Consider the following 23,440-nt stretch of genomic DNA (forward strand, 5'->3'; position numbering starts at 1 on the left):
GTAGCCCCTATCAACTTGACTGTGGCACCTAGACTAAGGTTTTTCAAGGTAGAGCTACTTAAGAACATCTTGATTGGTCCCAGACAGCCTCATTTCTGTTACAAGTGTGTTACTTCTAAAGGAGAGAGAAGCCCATTTACCTCCCCCCAAAATGTCCATCACTAACTCACATAATTTTGTCAAGCGCCCATTTTCTGGTTGCTCATAGATAAGGGGTGGGCAAACTTGGCCCTCCAGATGTTGTTGAACTATAATTCCCATCATCCCCAGCCATACTAAATGGACTGGGGATGATGGGAGGTGTGGTTCAACATCATCTGGAGGGCCAGGTTTGCCCACTCCTGTTGTAGATACAAAGAAAATGTGCCAAGGCCTTGCAAGCTTAGTCATATCAGTCTGTTATCCTGTTCCAGAAATAATCTGGCTTGCTCATCCTCTCCCTTTGTTCTAAGAACAGCTGATTAATGATTACTCCTCTACCTTGTGAGCCTAGTAAAGCTCTGTGGCTCACTAAAACACTTCTCCATTCACAGATCATGTGATAGTTAACTGAAGCCTTTGACTCTCTTAAGAAGAAATGGTCCCAAAGAAGACAAGGATATTCCTTCTTGCTAGGTCATTGCCTCTTCCCATATCCCATACAGCCACCCATGAAGGAAGCTATGAGCAGCAAGCTGTTCTTCCCTGAATCAGGCATCCTTCCTGAGGCAGAAGCAAAGGAGAGCCGTGGTATGGTACCCCTGAGATTACTGGCCTTCTGGGGATTCCTCTCTTCAGTGTTTGGCCATCCCCAGGGTCGAGGAATGCTGGCTTAGTTCACCAGCCAGACTAAATATTTTACTCGTCAGTTGGTTCCCCAAGCTATGCTGGTACATTACTTGTCAGGACTTTTTTCACTTGCCTGGCATTATTTTTCATTCACCATAGATTAGTGGATTTCCTGAGCCCTGGCCACGGTACCCTACTTCAATAATTTGCACATGGGTGGGTTTTTTTAAAAACTGAAGGTATTCGTATTGAGATTAATAATGCCCATTGTTTAAGCAATACTCAAATACTGCCTTACATTTTCTACTGCTTGCATAAAGCAGGCAGATTAGCAAGACACATCAGCAAATCTATCCTAAAGCCTCTGTTCTTACTGGGCAATCTTGTGCTGCCTGCATTTTGGAGCAAAGTACACATTTCTGCTGGGCAGTAACAAATCACCTAGAACAGCAAAGGCAATACGTCAGTGTAACCCTGATTATAGTCCTGGAGCACTCACAGACTGCAGGGTGTCCTTTACCTGCTCTGACACTAGAATAGCTCAATAGCAAAGATCTTGAGCTAAAATGTACCCTGGAAGAACTTAAAAGTTTGGGGTCTATGATAGGTCTCTGGATAGATGATTTGGAGTATCATCAGATGACACTCCAGATTTTTGAGAGAGTCGTGCGCTTGTAGTTTGGTATGCTGTACTCCGCTCAGCAACTCTCTCTCTCGTTTTCAGTGAGTAGCGGTTGATCACTTATAAAGAGGAAAGACTTGGATTTCGCTTCTGTGGGTGCAGCATCATGTGAGGTTGGGCTTTGTGGCTGCTTTTGGTATCTTCCCTTGTGCTCTCTGACGTGCTTCAACAACTGCCTCATCTCCAACAAGGAGAGGGCCCATAGCTCAATGATGGCCTGCATACTTTGCATAGAAAAGTCCTGGGTTTAACCCAGCTCACGTAGCAGGAGTGAGAAAGGTGCCTGCCTGGGTCTGAGACACCAGTCCAGGTAGATACAGGTGAAACTCGGAAAATAAGAATATCGTGCAAAAGTCCATTAATTTCAGTAATGCAAATTAAAAGGTGAAACTGATATGAGACAGACTCATTACATGCAAAGCGAGATAAGTCAAGCCTTAATTTGTTATAATTGTGATGATCATGGTGTACAGCTCATGAAAACCCCAAATCCACAATCCCAGAAAATTAGAATATTATATGGAACCAAGAAGACAAGGCTTGTAGAATAGAACAGTATCTGACCTCTGAAAAGTATAAGCATGCATATGTATTCAGTACTTGGTTTGGGCCCCTTTTGCAGCAATTACTGCCTCAATGCGGCGTGGCATGGATGCTATCAGCCTGTGGCACTGATGAGGTGCTATGGAAGACCAGGATGCTTCATTAGCGGCCTTCAGCTCTTCTGCATTGTTTGGTCTCATGTCTCTCATCCTTCTCTTGGCAATGCCCCATAGATTCTCTATGGGGTCAGGTCAGGCGAGTTTGCTGGCCAATCAAGCACAGTACACTGTATACTTTTCAGAGGTCCGATATTGTTCTATTCTACAATCCTTGTCTTCTTGGTTCCATGTAATATTCTAATTTTCTGAGATTGTGGATTTGGGGTTTTCATGAGCTGTACGCCATGATCATCACAATTATAACAAATTAAGGCTTGACTTATCTCGCTTTGCGTGTAATGCGTCTGTCTCATATATCAGTTTCACCTTTTAATTTGCATTACTGAAATTAATGGACTTTTGCACGATATTCTAATTTTCCGAGTTTCACCTGTCGTTTTGGACTAAATGGCAAATGCTCTGATAAGGCAGAGCACTTGCCATCTAGGCATAGATTTATTTATTTATTTAGCATATTTTTATACCACCCAAAACGCAAGTTCTCTGGCAGTGGTATGTATGTACTGTTTTAGCTGTCAAGGTCCCCAAAAGTCCTCATCTGACAGTTTGTGATAAGAGAAAGTGCAGCGTTGCTCTTGTTACTCAGGGAAGCTCAGACGAGTGAACAACACACATAGTGGATTGGAAGCTCTCCTTGGCAGGAGAAGCAAAGCAAAGGATGGAGGTGGTGTTCTTGGAAGCACAAGCCTCTTCTGGAGACGATCAAGCATGGTAGAGTACATGTGTCCGAGCAAGTGTGGTAGCAGGGCGTTGTCTCCAGAAGAGGCTTTCCTGAAGAAAGTTTGTTTGCTTGTGCAAGTCCTAGCACAATGTGGCAAAATAGCGGTTGTCTTTGCAGCTGCCATGGTGCCTGCATAGTTAGTTAGTTGACTTCTGGGCGCTCTGAGTTTCAAAATATAGACACTTCCCAGTTTTTCCACCGTAATCGGAGCCCATCCTCTACTTAGGGTAATTCCTTCATGCTATCAGAGTCGACAGGAAGTTGTCACAGCAGAGCTTTCCTGGAGGCTAGTCTGATAGCCTCCAATCCTAATTTGGATGAAACTATATCTTTTATTCTTTTTTTCTATGCCTCTTGTTTAACTCTTCTGAGTTGCAGGCGGTATACTATAAATATAAATTTATTTATATATTAATATATGGCTGCAAGAACAGTTTGCCTGGAAATATGATTCTAGGAATCTGTTAATTGTCAAGGAGATTACTTAAGTTATCTATCCCTTAAATTAAGAGGCAGCATAATAATCAGGGTGCAGCAGCTGTGTTCAGCAGTTGGATCATGATGGTGGAAGGTGGTGTATAAATATTCATCACAATACTATGCGGGGGAGGCGGAGATAAGGAAAGCACTCCAGGTTCCTTTATCCATGTTACAACAGTTGGCATTCCTTTAACAGAGGGCTGCTCAACTTCGGCCCTCCTGCAGATGTTGGCCTACAACTCCCATAATCCCTGGCTGTTGACCACTGAGGCTGGGGATTATGGGAGTTGTAGTTCAAAAGCAGCTGGGGGCCTAAGTTGAGCAGGACTGCTCTAACATAACATCACCGCAAGTGGCTGTAAAGTCTTCCTAAGATGGCCTCTCAAATTCCATATTCTGGAGCACACTAAGGGTGCTGGCCAAAGGATGTTTTCTCCAGTGTCTCAGAACCATGCCTATTCACTTTTCAGTATGTATTAAATCAGAAATGTATCTGAGCAAGTATTCATTCTTTGTTTTTGTTTTTAGCGTATAAGACAGTATCTGGAGTCAATGGACCGCTAGTAATCTTGGATCAAGTGAAGGTAAAATTAGTTTTTGATGGGAATTTAAGAAAATGGATCCTTCATCCTGAAGGTTCAGTGTCCTCCAAACTCCCATTATAAAGGGAATGAATCATCCTGCCATGTCTGCATTCTGCATGGGCACCCCCACCACAGAGAATATCTTTGCAATAAGGTGTGTTGGGCCAGAGAATGATGTTCTTCCAATAGTACTAGCTCATTTTCCAGATATGAAGACCATAACATTTGCTAATTTTTAAATCTGTTCAGTTCCTAAATACACATTTTCTTATTGCCCTGAAACTAAAATTAGAGGTGTACCTGCACCAGCTCAGGAAGCCATACCTGTTCCTCCACCACCCTCCTGCTTTTCTGGGGACAGCGCCCACTTTCCAAAAGGTGGTGGCCACACTTCTCCCAGCAGCCTGCCTGCAGCATCGGCATGCACATGGTGTTGCTGACCACACAAATGACTGCCACATATGCACAGTGGCCATGTGCATGCTCACACTGCACGCAGGCTGCGGGGAGCAGTGCTGCAGCCACATGCAGCCTTTTAGAAAGTAGGCGCTGCTCCCAGAAAAGCAGGAGGTGTAGGTAAGGACCTGCTTTTTAAAGGAACTGATCCCCACCTCACCGAATTGGTTCGAATGCGGGCATCTGAGCTGGTTCAGCGCTTCCCTAAGGAGGCGCCGAACCGGTTCAGGCAGATCCCTCAGAATTTTTAATTGTAAGTGAAGTCCTATAAATTACTGGCTGTAATTTATGTTCATGTTCTGTTGCATATGTGGTCACTTAATCTTGCATGATATACAGATTGTGGTTAGTGACTTAAACCATGTGCAGGACTCCGTTAAAGTAAAAATTGGGCACTCCTGGCTTTTTTCAAGAGGGTCCGATTATCCTGGCCCAGTGGGAACACAGCAGCAACCACAGGCATTACTGCACTAGCTTTTTACTGAAGCTATAGAGCATTCTGTAGTTTCTTTTGGGTGGGTGTATAGCAAGGATGCTGGCAGCTCAGAGACAGACTCCTGATGCCTCTGCCAAGGACGTTATGATGTACTGCCCCCTCCTCTGCCAGCCAGTTGGTGAAGTGCTTCCTTTGCCAGCAAGGCACTTCTTCTTACTCCCTTATTCCAACTAACCGCTGGTTAAATTCTGAATAGCAGCTTTAGCATTCACCGAAGTGGTCTTTAATTCATTTTGTCTGAATTTAACTGAGGTTGGTTTCCATGCCCAGTCGGTGTCGAGATTTGCATGTCTTGTGTTCAGTTTGGTTCTGTTCAGAAACATTTTGGCCCACCTAACTTTCATTCTTGTGGTTCAGTTTCCTAGGTATGCAGAGATCGTGCACTTGACACTCCCTGACGGAACAAAGAGAAGTGGGCAGGTGCTAGAAGTCAGTGGATCCAAAGCTGTAGTTCAGGTAAATAATGAACTCTCTAAATCATTTAGAGAGGAGAGCTGGTCTTGTGGCAGCAAGCTTGACTTGTCCCTTTAGCTAAGCAGGGTCTGCCCTGGTTGCATATGAAAGGGAGACTTGTTGTGTGAACACTGTAAGATATTCCCCTTAGGGGATAGAGCTGCTCTGGGAAGAGCATTTAGGTTCCAAGTTCCCTCCCTGGCAGCATCTCCAAGATAGGGCTGAGAGAGATTCCTGCCTGCAACCTTGGAGAAGCCACTGCCAGTCTGTGTAGACAAAACTGAGCTAGATGGACCTATGGTCTGACTTGGTATATGGCAGCTTTCTATGTTCCTAATGGAGCAACCCATTTGATGGAGTTGGTGCTATTTCTTTTGAATCTGCAGAACTACTCAGTTTGACAAAGTTGCATTAAGTTTTCCACTTGCATCAAACTTTTTTCCTTTTTTTAAGTCAAGATCTAGCAGAGTTCTTTAGCAGCAGTTGATAGATACCGCAAAAATCCCTTTTTGCATAAGTGCCAAAAATCAGAACTGGTAAAGATTACACTTCAATGCTGTTTATCAATCCCATGATTTTAATATAGTAGAAACAATATTGTGCTGATCCATCCCTGTCAAACATGTCTGAAGGATTCTGAAGAACGTTGCTACCCAAATATCACATCAGCAGTTGAAACAACTTGGTACAGGCAACTTGGCATGATGATATGGATGCATGTTAAGTATATCTAAACCAGCTTTGAAATCTATATAAAATAGCTTGTACCAATACCCTTACTGGTTGGTTGGTTTAAATATTTTAAAATTTAAAGTATCTTATGTACTCTCTTTTCCTTCAGTTGGAAAGGAAGAATCCCCAAATAAAATCTAGGAGGGATGTTCATTTTAACCACAGATTTTGCTCAGTAATTTGAGAAAAGGAAGTTGAAATTGCATCGGTCCTGCAGATAGTGTATTGCTGTTGCCCTCGTACCTTTTACACTTTGTGAAATACTCATACACATTTCACTTGCCTTGTTTTACTTATCAGTTCTTCTCTTGGTTATTTCTGGTTTCTGTTTGCCTATTTTATTACTGTTTAAATATTCTGAATACTGTTATAACAAAGTTATCAAAGTGATTTATATAGCAAAAGAGAGAGCCTTTTGCCCCCAAAGGGCTCACAATAAAATAAAATAAACCCTGGTATGTTTAATAGGAAAAGTTGCTCTCCCCCTGCTTTTTTAACCTTATAAGCAGAACGTTGTGTATCCACCTTTATGCCTGTTAACAAACTCCTCCTACTTACCGTATTTTATGGACTATAAGACTCACTTTTTTCCTCAAAAAATATCCGCCAAAATTCAGGAGCGTCTTATATGTTTTAACAGTTTAATATGTTAAAACTCTGAAAAACTGGATTAAAATTAAGGTGCGTCTTATAGTCCGTAGCGTCTTATAGTCCGTAAAATACGGTAACTGCTGTAACAACTTGAATTGCCAGATTGTTAATACTCTGTGTTCTCTTTCTGAGGTTTTTGAGGGAACTTCAGGAATTGATGCTAAGAAAACTTCTTGTGAATTTACTGGAGATATCCTTCGAACGCCAGTATCTGAAGATATGTTGGGTAGGTACAAGATCCTGTTCCTTAGGTTGATAATAGGCATTTTCTCATGATGTCAGTTTTCACATACGACTGCTCTTCTCTTAATGAAGCTGCTCTCTTGTCTTCTTCTCAGGACGTGTGTTTAATGGATCAGGAAAGCCCATAGACAGAGGTCCTATGGTGTTGGCTGAAGATTACCTAGATATCATGGGTGTGTTTATGATTCTATAAAGCTTGTCTGGTAATATTTCAGAGATAATCTTATAGCTTGGCATAAGAATGTTGCTTGTTAGTGTAAATAAAGCATTAATCCAGTGAATATATGTTGTACAAACCAGTACATTAGGTAACTAGTTGTGTGTAATATAATCTTTTGAGGATGGCAAGACACTCCCTCACTCAGAGTTCGAAATCCATAGCAACAAGAAAGTGATTCAGTCATGTGCAATTGATATTCCGTTTATGTCCAGTCAGAAGTGTCGGCTACTTGTTCTTAGGCATTTCTATACCACAGTTCACTACTAAAAGTAATACTTGGAGCAGCACAAATGCTTAAGATGGCAAACAATAAAAAGCCTTGTAAAACGTAGTAATTAAAAGCATAACAGTGCAATTGATAAAATCTAGCAACAGGAAGAACTAAATGCCTTATGAACACGTGGCTAGCTTCAGACAAAAGTGTAGCAGCCTGTTGGGAACATTCTCTGAAATAACCACAGATGATTAGAGCAGGCATTAGGTACACCTCTGATGGAAGCACATTCCACAAAGTATTGTAGAAAATACCTACCTGTACATCCTTGACTATCTCCACTAGAAAATCCATCTCTTGGTCTCAACAGTGTTTCTGAGAATTGACCAGTGAAGTGAACTGGGGAACTGCAAGGAATTTCTGGATATGAGGAAAGTTTAAAAATAGCTGGGATTTATTTTTTTTACTTGCAGTAGTGACTTGTTTCAAGCACAGTGAATGTTACCTTTTCTACCAAAGATTACAAGTGCATTTTTTTTTAAAGCGCAACTCTAAATGTGTTGAGGCTATAAAACAAGTCAGTTAACAAACTTTGCTTATTATGGTAAGCGTAGCATAAATATAGGGCATTATATTTATCCAGCTTACCCCAGTTTAATGGTGGTTTTTCTAAAAATGGAACCGCCAGCAACTATTCCTCAAACAAAACCCTGTCCTTTTGCTTGCTGTCTATGTGGGTTTGAATTTGTTTTGACAGTTTCTCTTCTTTATACATATTCACACATTCTTTATATCATAAAAGGGTGAACAAATATTTATCAGTATTTCATGTTAAGTGGAAGCTTTTCTAATGAGAATGCACTTGTATATTGAATGGAAATAACAATGTAAATCTCCTTATTCATGCTACACTAAATTCATACACTCATGTCCCATACCTTTTTATTATTATTTTTATTTATTTGATTGATTGATTGATTGATTGATTGATTGATTGATATACTGCCCTTCCAAAATGGCTCAGGGCAGTTTACAATTAAAACAAACCACTGAAACATTAAATAGCTAAAACAAATTTTAAAAACACAACAATTAACAATTTTAAAACAATTACAGTGATTAAAAACCCCAAAATGAGGTTTTGAATTTTAAATTAAACCAGATATTAAAACCCCCAAAATCTAGGAAGCTGAGAAAACTTGGGTGAAAAGATGGGTTTTCAGGTGTTTTTTGAAAATTGCCAGAGATGGGGAGGATCATATCTCAGCAGGGTGTGCATTCCACAATCTCAGGGCAGTGGCCGAGAAGGCCTGTCTCTGTATAGCCACCAAACGAGTTGGACGTAACTGAAGACGGACCTCCTCAGATGACCTCAAAGGGCGGTGGGGCTCATAATGAAGAAGACACTCTCTTAGATACCCAGGGCCTAAGCCGTTTAGGACTTCGTAAGTTATAACTAGCACTTTATATTTTGTCCGGGAACCTATTGGCAGCCAGTGTAACTCCATCAGTAAAGGAGTAACATGGTCTCTTCAAGATGACCCACAAACCAACCTGGCTGCCACATTCTGAACCAACTGAAGTTTCCGGACTATGTACAAAGGCAGCCCCATGTAGAGCTCATTACAAAAGTCCAGTCTGGAGGTTACCAACAAATGTACCACTGTTTTGAGGTCATTGATCTCGAGAAACGGGCGCAGCTGGTGTATCAGCCAAAGCTGATAGAAAGCACCCCTGGCCACCGCCTCAACCTGAGAAACCAGGGAGAGGTGTGAATCCAGAAGTACTCCCAGACTGCGAACCTGTTCCTTTTGGGGAAATGTGACCCCATCTAGAGGCTACAGGTGCATAATACCAAATCATGGTTTGGTATTACAAGAATATGCTTTGAGTAGCTCGGGCACACATACCCTCCCGATGTGCAGTGGTTAAGTTTTGATCCTGGTTTGCAGGAAAGCCTAATTTGCCATCTTTCATCTGAACAGACAAACTGTCAAAATGATCCTGGCTTGCAAGCAGGTGCAAATCATGACTTGTCTGTTCAGACATAATAGCAAATTATGGCTTGCTCGAAACCAGGATCGAAAGTTATGGCTGCCACGCAAGAGGGAACCCAAGATTCCTCCATGCTCCTTTTTGTAACACCAAACCATTCTTCTGTGTTGCGTTCTGTGTGGTGGTGGTGGTGTTTTTAAAGGTTAAAGAACTTTAACCCTGTTGAGCGTTAAACTTAAATCAGTAAAACCCTGGGATAACTTACTGTTGGCCCATAAGTCTCTGAATTGTAAGAATGTAGCAATGAATGTGCTGGACTTCATATCCTTTTATGGAAACCTTAAATCTAATGTCTAGGAAAGTGCAAATTAAAAACTCTGGGTTTTCTCCCCACCCAAACAAAATAGGTCAACCAATCAATCCCCAGTGTCGAATTTACCCAGAAGAGATGATTCAGACTGGGATTTCTGCTATAGATGGCATGAACAGCATTGCCAGGGGACAAAAAATTCCCATTTTCTCTGCTGCTGGGTTGCCCCATAATGAGGTAGGTGCTCAAATGGCACTTCATGCTGAAAGCGCTGGGGAAGCCAGGCGCCACTGTGTGGCTTGCTTTTGCAAAGGACATTCCAAACTTGTGCAGCACAAGTAATGACAGCTTGTGTGAGGTGGGGGGATCTATATACATTATCCCACACTAATCTGTTAAGTTAGTGTGCTTCTGCATGTAATGTTTGAGTTGGAGGAATATTTTAAAAGGAAATTAATTAATTAGTGCCTCTTTTGATCGTCTTCCCACTGATTTTCATACCCATGCTAACCTTCTTAGTGTCAGGATAAAATGTTGGCCGTTGTGGCCAGGGATGGGAGGTGGTCATGTGCAAGCATGAATTGTCCTTTGCTAAGCAGAGTCTGCTCTAGTTGGAATTTCAGTGGGAGACGTGTGAGCCTTCAGGGGATGGGGCCACTCTGGGAAGAGCATATGTAGGCTTCCATGCAAAAGTTTCCAAGTTCACACCCCATCATTTCCAAGCTGAGGCTGAGAGATTCCTGCCTGCAACTGTGGAGAAGCTGCTGCCAGTCTGTGTAGACAATACTGAACTAAATGGACCGATGGTCTCACTCAGTAGAAGGCAGCTTCCTATGTTTGGCACTCTAGGGTGTTTGGCCTACCACTTCCATCATCCCTGGCTACTGGCCACTGACTAGGGATGATGGGAATGCAACAGCTGGAGGGCCGCAGTTGGACACCCTTGGAACACAGAATGCTGCCTCCCATAGAGTCAGACCATTGGTCCATCTAGCTCAGTATTGTCTACACCATGGCTGCTCAACTTCAGACCTCCTCAAGATGTTGGCCTACAATTTACATAATCCACGACATCATCACTGTTGCTGGGGATTATGGGAGTTGTAGTCCCAAAACAGCTGGGGTTGGCTAAGTTGAGCAGGCCTGATCTACACAGACTGGCAGCGACTTCTCCAAGGTTGCAGGCGGGAGTCTCTCTCAGCCCTATCTGGAGATGCCGCCAGGGAGGGAACTTGGGACCTTCTGCAGGCAGGTGCTCTTGGTATAGTCATGCATACAATGTTCCCTCTATTTTTCCCCCATCTGTGCATGGAATGAGTTTTGTTCTGGGTGGCAACCAAGGCAGTGTGTGTGCATATGCAGTCAGAATGAGGTTTTCTTGATTCAACCTGAGCGGCGTCTAATATTAACTGAGCAGAAATAAAAAATCTAGTGTGCACATGCGCATGCCTTAGAGAGAACACTGCATGCATGAGTGTGGAGATTACTTTGAGGAGAAGAAATTTGTCCTTTTTTAAAGAGCTTGTCAACCTACTAGCAGTGGGACAATCTGCTCTTTTTGCCTATCCATTAAGCAGTCTTATTACGAGGCCTCTGCTGCTTTATATTACTAGTTGCTATTGATTGTATATACCACTCTACACACCTGAGTGCCCCATTCCATCTCTTAAATCTACTGGTTTGTGAGGGAATCGTGCTCTGCATCACTATATGAAAAAGCAGACTCTCTTCCTCTTGCCCCAAGTGCTACTTGGCTAACTTTGCTGAAGACTCAATTGGCTCTTTCCACCCTTCTCTTTCAGATAGCAGCTCAGATCTGTCGCCAGGCAGGCTTGGTCAAGAAATCAAAAGATGTGATGGATTATAGTGAAGAGAACTTTGCCATTGTGTTTGCTGCTATGGGTGTAAGTAGTATACTCGTGAATATCCTGGATAATCATTGTGCGTGCAACCGTTAACAGCTTAAGTAGCATTAGCTAGGTGGGAAGTGAAAATTGGGTCCTTTAACTGTCTCAGTGGATGAACATCTGTGGCTGGATGCCTGATCAAAAAGGAGTGTAAACAAACTTAAAAAAAACAAAACCTAAAACCAGGATTTAACTCAAACAAATGGATAGCGGCTTATTGAAGCACCAGACACAACAGATAAGTGATTAGAATATAGAGCAGTAGTGACATAATTGAAAACCAAAAGCAAATATGAATGATGTAAAAAAGGTACAATAAGGCTTTAATGACGGACTGCAAGACAATAGCTTTCTCTCCAGAGGAAAGGAAACGAGACTGATTAGACAAACACAGAAATTGTTTATGGAGGGTTATTGATGACAATACCTACAAGAGAAAGGGCAACATTTGGCTTTATATTGAAGGAGTAAACAAGCAGTTCAGCTTACTTTCCGTCTGGCTGCCACCTTGGATCAAGCTACAGGACATCACAAACAAGGCCGTTCAGGAATCCCTTTGTGGCACAACATGTGTACCAGATCAGTGCAGGCTTTGCAACGTGGTGGTGTGGTTGGGGTGGGCACACAGGCAATAAGGTGATCTCATAAGCTACTTCCCATGTGGAAAGTGGGCTTAAAAACAAAAAGGTTCATCAGGATGCTGATGAATAGGAGAGGTCCGTCTGCAGTTGCCACTGGCTCGTCTGGTGGCTACTCGGGGACGGGCCTTCTCCATTGCTGCCCCGAGGCTTTGGAACACACTTCCTGCTGAAATAAGAGCCTCTCCATCTCTTACAACTTTTAAAAGGGCAGTCAAGACGCATTTGTTTACCCAGGCTTTTAATTAGATACTGTTTTAATTGTGTTTTAATAGTTTTAACTTTTTAATTTTAATTGTTGAAATGTTTTAATCTTTTATTGGCTGTCGAGAGGGGAAATGATGCATAAGCCAGTTAATTTGGCCTGATCTCTTTACCTAGAGCAGTGACCGTCACAAGCCGGAGAGCTTGATGCCATGTTCTTCCAGGCCTGCTGCTCTCAAGGTGGCCTACTGAACATGGGTCAAATAGAATTTAGATCCAGATTAACAAGAAGTGCGTTTGCATAAAGTCATCTGCGTGAGATGTTAACGTGAAGTGGAATGGCATTGTTAAAATGGGGCGCATCTCTCACCAGTACATTTGTCAGCCCATAGTCTGGGACAGGCTTAGGCTAGAAATCGGTGCAAGAACTGTAGACCTTAGTCTGGAAAGGAAACAGCAAAAAAAAGACATGTGCCAGTGAATATTAGGCATCCCTATTAAGGAATCAGTTCTTGGAGGGATTAACAGTATAGGCACACTTGCTCTGGGTAAACTTCTATTTTTGTCTTTCCTTCTGTGGCCATGAACAGAATTTCTGCAAACGCTTTATGGGAGAAGAGTTGGCAGATTACAACCCAGAGCCTTCTCTGTCCTCATGCTTCCAGTTAAGTAGGAGATGCTGTAGTTCATGCCCACTCTTTTTTCAGTCCTTTTGCTCACTCCCTTCCCACAGCTGCTCAGTTGAGCAGGATTTGTGTTGTGTATGGGGGAGATGACTGCTACAAAAAGATCACGGAAGGAAGGAGCAGGCAGGAGAGGCTGCAGCAGAGTGCATCTCCGACAGTTACTTCCTAAGAAGTATCATGGCAAATTTTGGCTGGTGGCAAATTTTGCTTTTTTCTAATTGTTGTGTATGGCACATTAGGGTAATGTAAGGTAAGCTAAGCTCTGACGGATGGAGGGGAAAGTGAACGTACAGAGTGCACGTATCCTCCATACATATGCAGCAGCTTATTTAATATCATTTTTTTCATAACCAGGACCTAAATCATCTTTGACTCTGCAACTAACCTCCTCTAACACTATGCTGTAGGTGAACATGGAAACGGCCCGGTTCTTCAAGTCTGACTTTGAGGAAAATGGCTCCATGGACAACGTGTGTCTCTTCTTGAATTTAGCCAATGATCCAACGTAAGTAGGTAAAACTATTATTCATAGCTGGGAGAAATGCAAGGAAACAATAAACATGATCTGCTTCTCGCAAAAGCATGTTGATCCATTGAGCAGGGGGAAGAAATTCTAAGAAAGCTAATACCTTTATTGGGCTGTCCGGGAGAGCGACTTTAAAATTAAAGGAAGATTATCTTCCCGCTGTAGGACTCTGCTTTTGGAGGTTACTTGCTCTCCAACCTTTGATGTAATGGCACCCAATTTGTGTCATATTAACTTCCCCCCCCCCAATGCACCACCTAAAAACCTCAAACGTTGCTAATATGAAAACTACTGCATTTCTCTTTGCTTCTTTGCTCTCCCTTTCAAGGGACCTATGTGTGATTAGTGCCGGAGACGGATCTGAGTTAGTGCTAGTTACATTTTCAAAAAATGTGGGATGGGTTGCAGCTCTTATGCCTTCGTCCAAAGGAACTCCCATTGCTAACTGAAATCTGTCTTGCACCTAGCAGGGGCTAATCTGGCTAAGTCTGTATAAAACGTCCTGGGCTCCATCAAGACTCTTCCATCATGCCCAAATCTGTCTCCCCTGCCCCTTGTTTTCCTTAATCTGAACTTGAAAAGCTTGTTAACTTGGTAATCTTTTTTTTTTTTTAAGTAATTTCCTAATTCTGGCTTTCGGGTTGTACTTAAATGCCAGTGTCTTAAATGCAGCTCGGACAATTCAGAAAATGGCTTCCCCTGAGGCTCATTGATCTGGAAATCACTAGATGATTCCCTTTCCAGGACTCTTTTAAATAAAGGTTGGCCTAATAAGCCCCCAGCTCCATGTGTTGGGATGTGGTGCTACTCCCTCATTAAAAAGAGAGGCTGGGGAAACAGGCTTACATTCTTCCAAAGGCCCAGTCTGCATATGCAGGAGAATACTTCAGGCTGCTGGTGGGGGATTCCAGATTTACATGCTCGTGCATCTAGGAAAACACCACAAAAAGAAAACTAGCACAACCTGGGGAGAGGATCTGTCCCAGCTCTTGGCCTCTATGCTGGCTTCTATTTTGCAGATTGCTTCACACAGGAGGTCACTAAAATGTGTAATCTCCTACCTGCAGTCTAGTGGTAGAGCCCACTCCACCACCTTGGCACACACGCCTCATTCTGCTGCAGATATAGAAGAGGACTGAGAACATAAGAATCTAAGGGAGGGACAGACAGAGGAGCTTGAATCTCATAGATATAATGCACTCTGCCTTGCTCTATTGACACAATTGTTAAATTGATTTAGCTGGCTGTGTGCATCTGTCAGTCAATCAATCAGTCATCCTTATTACAGTCAAAGACCGGCACGTGTGCACCAGTCTAAACTCCTGAATTGCACAGTCCTTCAAGGCGAAGCAACTGTTATGCTCTTAAGGGTACAAGCTTCTCCATGGCCACCAGCTCCCTTTACTTGCTTTTGTCTTGGGCTTTATTCCTTTTCAGAAGTTGTGAGCGCCAGCCGCGCTCACGCTTACAGCAGCAGAAGTGGAGAAGAAGTCCTGCCCTGCGCTGTCACGCCCTCCGTTCATGCGTAGAGCCTTGCTTGAAGGAGGAGGCGCCATCAGCATGATGGCCAGTGCTTCCGTGACGTGGTTCACCAGAGGTCCTGGCTACAGGTTACAATTGGGGCCAGAAGCATGAATGGGCCAGCTGGAGATGGCAAGTGGCAGCAAAGGGAGGGACTTCCTCCCAGCTTTTGCCGCTATGAGCATGGCTGGTGTTCATAATGTCAGAAGAGGGCTCTAATCCAGGGATTCTCAGTGTTCGGTCCCCATATGTTATTGGACTTCAACTCCCATAATCCCCAGCCCTCTTTGGCTGGGGATTATGGGAGTTGAAGTCCAATAACATATGGGGACCCAACGTTGAGAATCCCTGCTCTAGTCTACCCATGAAGCAGAATGAGGTGACAGTGCCAAGTGTTTGACTACAGCTTCAAAGAACCTCCCTTGGGCTTCATTGAGTTGCAAAGACCATCTCTGGCCCCCAGCTACACAAGCAGTCTTGTTGGGTTGGAAAGGAGTTGATTCACCTGCTTTGGGGGGCTTACCTCTGACATGTGTGGGACTCTCTTTCCTTCAGTGTTCTTTGCCATGCTTCTGTGGGCAGCAATGGCTTCAGCATCACTACGATCCTGGCAAGTAGTGCTCTTGGCAGCTGGAACCTGCCAACTGCATTTCCTCCTCCCACCACACTAGAATGCACCAGGGAATGATCTTGATGTAGTCTTGCTTCCTGGTGCTTTCTACATAGGCAACTGGCAGTATCCAGCCATCAGGAGCATCATCAGCCCTGCTGAAGCTACTGCTGCCTACGGAGGAGCAGTGTTCCCTCTAACAGGGATTCCGAAATGTTGACTACAACTCCCAGAATCCCCAAGCAAAAGCCATGGGGATTCTGGGAGTTGTAGGCAACAACATCTAGGAATCTCTGTTGGAGGGAACACTGCAGAGGAGCGGCAGCCAAGGTTGGTTTGCAACATTATTGGCCTCTTGAATTCTTTATTGGCTTTCAGGAGAGCCCTTAAAACCTATCTGTTTGGCCTGGCCTTCCAAGTTTTTTAAATAGTTGTGATTGGTTTTAATGTTGTAACCTGGTTTTCAGGGTTTTTAAATTGTTTTGATTGTTTAATTGCTGTTATATGATGATTTAATTGTTAGTTGTTGTTTTACACTGTTTTATAATTTCTTTATAATTTTATAATTTAATTGTTAACTGATTTTAATGGTTTTGTTTTAATTAACTGCCCTGAGCCATTTTGGAAGGGCGATATGAAAACTGAATGAATGAATGAATGAATAAACTGCTATTCTTACCCAGACATGAATTCTAGGTTGCCAGTGGAGGTCAGGTGCATGCTTAACAAGCACTACAAAATGCCTCCAAATTTACCCTGATGGCTGTGCTAGACTTCTCACTGGCTTGTGTTCAGTCTTGGTTTCCTGACTACATGAGACTATTTTTTTTCTTTCAGAATTGAGCGCATTATCACGCCTCGTCTTGCTCTAACCACAGCAGAGTTCTTGGCTTACCAGTGTGAGAAGCACGTCTTGGTTATTCTGACAGATATGAGTTCCTACGCAGAAGCTCTGAGAGAGGTATCTTGTTGATTCAGCACACCCACCTGAGCCTTGCACACAAGCGCTGATCTTCCAAAGAGTGATTAGTAGGAATGAGTGGGAACTCCTAGGCCAGTGGTGTTCATTGTAAGGCCTGTTGCCTTTCCCAGTGCTTTCTCCATAGAGTTCTGCCTCTCCTAAAGGGCCCTCCCAGCACTAAAAACAAGTTGTTTTAGTAAGAACTAATCTGCCTACTTTCCTTTCACTATCCCTACAACTGGACTAAATTTGGTCCAAATCAGTTCACAAGTTAGCCCACTTGCTCCTCAAATGTCCATGTGTCCGCCATCTTGAATCGGGGTGGTTGACATCACAAACTACACTGTTGAGGTGTCCCCACAATTTGTACCCAATTTGGTTCATATTGGCCCAGGCATCACGAAGTTGATAGGGACACACACACACACACACACACACACACACACACACACACACAAAATGCCGGGTGATCTTATAAGCCTTCTAGAAAGTAGGCTAAAAAGCACAGTTTTGCATGAAGGCCAGTAGAGTGGGAAAACAGTTCTCACATTGAAGTTCCCTTGCCAAAGAGGTCCCCACTTGAAAAATAGTGAAGATCACAGTCTTAGTCGACGAAGCTTTAATAGCATCCTCAGTGCCATGCCAGGCTGTAAAATGTGCTAAATTAAATCCAGGGATGGAGGGTCCATACTGCCAGGCTATTGGATTTCCTGGCTATTTATAAAGAGTGTGCTGTTAAAATTGGCTACAAAAGTAGATATTACTCCTGAATGTTCCAGCATACTATGTTCTCTCCTTATTGTGGTCTTGGGGCACTTGTGCATAGAGGCTCCGAAAGGATTCTGAAGGGCCTGTAGACGCTTTCCCAGCACTGCCCCGCACATCTCTCCTCTTGGATCTGGTAGTCCATAGTACTGATGGGTATCGGGCAGGAGTTGGTTCTGTCTCCACACTTGGCTAGAAGGTGTGCAAAATCTGAGTCTCAAAGAGAAGAAAGTGCCCTTTTATTGGAAGTGCTCTTCCCATGTGTCTAGTTTGGAGCTGCATGAACTCAGTCGTGCAGAATGTTGCCCCATAAACTTGTCTTTAGACTTTGTACTGCAGAAGTCTGTATAGCTGTTGTAAGGGCTTGTTATACAGTATCAACCAGGGAGGAGAGCTGGTCTTGGGGTAAGATAAAATGTCCCGTTGAGTCAATTTCGACTCCTGGCGACCACAAAGCCCTGTGGTTGTCTTTGATAGAATACAGGAAGGGTTTACCATTGCCGCCTCCTGCGCAGAATGTCAAGAGGAGAGCTGGTCTTGTGGTAGCAAGCATGAATAGTCCCCTTAGCTAAGCAGGGCCTGCCCTGGTTGCATTTGAATGGGAGACTTGATGTGTGAGCACTATGAGATATTCCCCTTAGAGTTTTTGCTTGCAGAAGGTTCTGAGTTGCCTCCCTGGCATCTCCAAGAGAGAGAGGGAGAGACGCCTGCCTGCAGCCTTGGAGAAGCCGCTGCCAGTCTGTGTAGACAATACTGAGCTAGGTGGACCAATGGTCTGACTCAGTATACGGCAGCTTCCTGTGTTCCTATGACCTCCATACAGTACTGCACGTTCCTCAGTTGTGGGAAGGCCCTTTAAGGGAGACGGCGCCCTCTTAAGAGCTCTGTGTGGAAAGGGTTGGGAAGGGTTGCCCTTCCCAGCACTCCTTACATGCCCTCCAAGATGGTGCGAGGGCTCAAGAGGTCTCTGTCACCTTTAAAGGTGCTCCATAGTGCTGGGCACAGCCTTGCCTGGTGAGAATGGTAGCTTCTGCCTGGAGCTTGGGCGGGGGCTGTGCGTAATATTCAGCTTGGGCTGAATGACTCTGTGTGTGTATATATAATGCAGCTTCCAATGTCCCTAGGACATGATACTTCGATTATCAGTGAAGCCTGGTCCATGTGAAGGAGCTTGCAACCGGAATCTCGGGTTTGGCAGAGGGAGGAGAGAAAGCTAGCCGTATAGTGACCGGCACTGTAGAACCTTTCTTCAGAGGGGTGCTGTGTGCCAGAACTCCTTGACCTTTGCTGCTGCTGCTGCTTCTGGCAGTGACCCCACTTCCCCCCCTCACCAATTTCTTTTCCTCCACTCCCCAAAGGTCTCGGCAGCTAGAGAAGAAGTGCCAGGCCGGCGTGGGTTTCCCGGTTACATGTACACCGATCTGGCTACGATCTATGAAAGAGCTGGGCGAGTAGAAGGCAGGAATGGGTCTATTACTCAGATCCCCATCCTTACAATGCCCAATGATGGTGAGTTCTTGTCTAGCATGGCTTTGTCATGACATTTCTATCTGGGCATACGGTACACATCTTGTGTTAATGGTGTTGTTGGTGTGCCTGTCCCTGGCAGGCTGAGGATGCCAGCACAGTCCCCTTCTCACTTGAAGTTGCCCCACACAAGAGCAGGCTCCCAGCCATTTTCAGTGGATCCCCCACAATGTACCGGGCACTTGGGCACTGCATTGTGGGAGTTCCGGGGGTCAGGACAGCACGGACCCAAGGATCGTCTGTAGGGGAAGGCTGTGTTAGCAGCTTTCCACCCCGTGCTCCCTCGTCCTTCTCCCTGATCGTGAGAAAAGGCTCATTGTCTTAACAATTAAACATATAGAAGGAACAAGGATGTAGGGTACCAAACTGCAGAAACTTTGGACAGTAATTATCATCTTGGTAGTCAGGAAGAGCTTGTAATGATCGTGGGAGTGGGGGGGTGGCTTTTGGGTCTGGGGTTTTATTGATTTATCATATTTATATCCTGCCTGAAATGTGTGTCCCTAGGTGGTATACATAATTTAAAATGCAAGAAGTGTAAAACGGGATAAAACAATTTTATTAAATGAAACATATGATTGATGGACATATTTCTTGTGGTAGCAAACATGACTTGTCTCAAACTGAGCAGGGTCCACCCTGGTTGCATATGAATGGGAGACTACATGTGAGCACTGTCAGATATTTCCTTAGGGGATGGGGCAGCTCTGGGAGGAGCATCTAGGTTCCAAGTTCCCTCCCTGGCAGCATCTCCAAGATAGGGCTGAGAGAGATTCCTGCCTGCAACCTTGGAGAAGCTGCTGCCAGTCTGTGAAGACAATACTGAGCTAGATAGACCAATGGCAGCTTCCTATGTTCCCAAGTCCAATACTGTATAGACCTCCAGCAACCTTCATGCAATTTGTGAGCCTTCCCGTTAATAAGACTCCTAAACGAAGTCTTGATGAGAAGTCTGAACTTTGCAATTGGGTTGTAATGATTACTCTTTCTGCTGCTAAAGAGCATTAAGATGTTTATACAATATAGGCTACAAGTACTCTAGAAAAAATACTCAAAACTGCAGTATCAATCCTAAATGTTTTGTGTTGGCCATATTATTTCTGTGAGGATACTGTCTCAATGTGTCTACCAGATAGCATGACCATCACATGTGAAGAAGGGTATTAATCTTCCTCCAAAATGTGTAACTGTCCGGAAGATGTGTTGTGCCAATGAGAGAGTACTGTAAAAGTCGGTGTCCTTGCATTGAACCAGAAATAACATACTTATCCCAAAGAGAACAGTCTATTGGCATCTCTTAATCTGCTCTGCATCATGTTTTTAATGCTTGAATTCTACTGTGAGTAATCTGGACAGCTATTACAGCTTGGATACCATGCCCTTTAACCCTAGGGGATTTAGAACTTTGCACATTGAAAACTAGTCAGTGGCCATCTTATCTACAAGAGGACTTACATTAATACTGTTGGAATTATCAAGACCTGCATTACCATTTCACCCCTATTCAGTAAAAATCTATGTTGCTATATAATTGGTTTAATTAGAAATACTTCATTATAGATTTTTAAACTTGCACCCCGGTCCCCTTTTCCATCATTTCTATAAACTTAATTTTTAGTTGCATCTGGGTTCCATAGAAATTCATTCACTTTTTTTGGCCACTTCTTAAAATTGATACTGGCATGATCTGAAAAAAGAAAACTGCTTTTGGGAACAATGTCCACCTAAGAGCAGCAATTCTCCAAGAGATGAAAAGACTACTATAAATGTGTATTGTGCTAAACTCTTGTGAACCTATCTCTTGACACCATGTGGGCCTTGCCTTTTGTGGGGTAGTGATCATGCTTGCTTTTCTTCAGACATTGAAGACAACTACTGGGACCTAGGCACTATCAGAAGAGTCTTGAATAGAACCTCCCTCCTTGAGTTCAAACCACAGTTGTTTGAACTGTGATTTACTAATATAGCCTAGATGCCAGGGTACCATAAAACCTGTTCTATTTACCTACAACCACCTAGCTGCTGCTCCTCCTTTCTTCAGGTCTCCCTTCTGCCAGAGATTCCACCTCATCTTGAGGATAATCCTCCAATATTTACCACTTTTTGCATGTAGCTTTATACAGGAGAATCTCATTAATCATGGACTCGCCATCCGCAGCTTCACATATCCGTAGTCGGGTAATGGACCCCGGACCTCTGTATACACAGTGGGAGAGGGGAAAGGATTAAACTCGCATAATCACGGGTCGGGGTGACCGCAAATGACATCAGAGGTCATTTCCGACCGTCATTTTGTGTTCGGGAGCCATTATGGCTCTTTTTTTTAAAGCGATTTTTCGTAATGTTTTTACTCTTGGGGGGCCTCCTTGGACTGACTCCTAAAGGACAGTGGAGCAGGGTGTGGCACTTTATTTGGCCCGTTTACTGGTTTGGAGGGTGATTTTGGGGATGACTTTTTTTGTAGCCTAGAAACCCAAGTCCCTGATTCTCATAGCCCTAATGCCCCATTATTCGTGAATTCCCTATTCTTCCCACACGCGCACACACAGAATAGAACCCCCACAAATAACGGGGTTCTCCTGTACAGCTCAAATCTCATACTGCTGCAGTCCGCAAGAATCTCTGTTTTCAGTTCCACTGGCTAACTGCCCCGTTGCCTGGGCACATGGAAGCAATGCCGGCAAAGAGCTTGTCTTTTCTGTTCAGGCCAGCCTTTGTCCCTCCACAATGGCATGGCCCACTGTTTGTAGTTGTCCGAGGAGTTTGGAAGTACTAACACAACATTCTTTTGCAGACATCACTCACCCCATCCCTGACTTGACGGGATACATTACTGAAGGCCAGATCTACGTAGACAGGCAGCTGCACAATAGACAGGTTGGTGTGCCGGCTGGGAGAATCGTGCTTGATCATCTCTAGGATGAAACGTCCTAACCTTGTATTCAGCAGGCCCGCATGTAACTCTCTACCGAAGGGCTGACCATTCACTCCCCTTTGTACATCTGAGACTGGCAGCCTTGCAAGTATGAATAAGTGAGGCATCTGGCATTATGTGAATACAAATGGCTGTAAGACATGTTGGTTCGTTAGGCATGAAATGCAGGTTTCTTAAATCTCTTGCTGTCCAGGACTGCAAGGTTTCCAGCGCTACAAGCTGATATTCAAACTTGTTTGGCAGGAAATGCCTAGTTTTTGAGCCCTGTTCCTTGATGAATTTGCACAGACACTAAAATCTTGACATCTCCACAGCTGTAGCTGGGGATATGCAAGGGAGAGACTCAGCAGGCAGACCGTAATGCCTGTAGACCATGTCCTAGTTTTCTGTTGCCATTTGCATTATTAAAATGGAGAGCCAGCGTGGTGTAGTGGTTAGAGTGCTGGACTAGGGCCATGGAGGCCCAAGTTCAAAGCCCCATTCAGCCATGAGACTTGCTGGGTGACTCTGGGCCAGTTACTTCTCTCTCAGCCTAACCTACTTCACAGGGTTGTTGTGAGGAGAAACTTGAGTACATAGTACACTGCTCTGGGCTCCTTGGAGGAAGAGTGGGATATAAAATGTAAAATAATAACAAATAATAAAATTGATCATGTAGCATCATTAGCAGGTCGCTGCTAACTGAGCAAAGAGACTCCTCTTTAAAGTGGCGATTCTCTTTATTGAGCAGGGGGAGAGCAACCGGCCCTATCCATCCCCAGCACAGCATCCCTCCAGTGGCTGTTGCTGGTGTCTGCCTTCTGTTTCTTTTTTAGATTTTGAGCCTTTTGGGGACAGGGAGCCATTTATTTATTTAGAGCTGTGTTGGGAACTTGTTGAAAAGCAGTACATAAATATTCATATTCATACTGAAGCATGCTCATGATGTTCTTAAATATCAAACTTGTGTTTAAAACCTGTTCTGTTTCCAGATTTACCCACCTATCAATGTACTTCCCTCTTTGTCCCGATTGATGAAATCTGCTATTGGAGAGGGGATGACCAGGAAGGATCACGCTGAAGTTTCAAACCAACTGGTAGGTGTAACTTGATCCATATTCTTTGAGAGTGAGTGAGTGAGTTGGGCTGAGAGGGAGGAGCGGACCCATTAATGTGCAACCCCCCCAGTCTGTGTATTGCATTCCTAGCTTTTAACACTCCTCTTGGCTCTTGTTGCTTGATTCCATGGCACCTTGGCTATCTGTCCCTGATCTTTCTCTTCCTCCTAGTACGCCTGCTATGCCATCGGGAAAGATGTCCAGGCCATGAAGGCCGTTGTAGGGGAAGAAGCCCTTACTTCAGATGATCTCCTCTATCTTGAATTCCTGCAGAAGTTTGAGAGGAACTTCATTGCTCAGGGTAGGTGTCTCTTATTTCAGATGTTCAGGAGGATC

General features: G+C 43.9%; 1 protein-coding gene across 1 annotated transcript in view; it reads left to right on the plus strand.

Annotated features, from left to right (window-relative positions):
- Window positions 1-23,440, plus strand: part of LOC128333553 (V-type proton ATPase subunit B, brain isoform) — a 42,997-nt gene that overhangs the window by 9,722 nt on the left and 9,835 nt on the right. Inside the window, exons 2-13 of the mRNA XM_053269099.1 lie at window positions 3,902-3,957; window positions 5,267-5,365; window positions 6,878-6,971; window positions 7,084-7,161; window positions 9,825-9,964; window positions 11,530-11,631; window positions 13,570-13,667; window positions 16,657-16,780; window positions 18,904-19,054; window positions 21,867-21,949; window positions 22,979-23,083; window positions 23,276-23,405. Coding sequence (XP_053125074.1) covers window positions 3,902-3,957; window positions 5,267-5,365; window positions 6,878-6,971; window positions 7,084-7,161; window positions 9,825-9,964; window positions 11,530-11,631; window positions 13,570-13,667; window positions 16,657-16,780; window positions 18,904-19,054; window positions 21,867-21,949; window positions 22,979-23,083; window positions 23,276-23,405 — 1,260 coding nt within the window. The remainder of the gene's footprint in view (window positions 1-3,901; window positions 3,958-5,266; window positions 5,366-6,877; window positions 6,972-7,083; window positions 7,162-9,824; window positions 9,965-11,529; window positions 11,632-13,569; window positions 13,668-16,656; window positions 16,781-18,903; window positions 19,055-21,866; window positions 21,950-22,978; window positions 23,084-23,275; window positions 23,406-23,440) is intronic.

Source organism: Hemicordylus capensis, chromosome 8 (assembly GCF_027244095.1).
Source record: "Hemicordylus capensis ecotype Gifberg chromosome 8, rHemCap1.1.pri, whole genome shotgun sequence".
Classification (NCBI taxonomy): Eukaryota; Metazoa; Chordata; class Lepidosauria; order Squamata; family Cordylidae; genus Hemicordylus; species Hemicordylus capensis.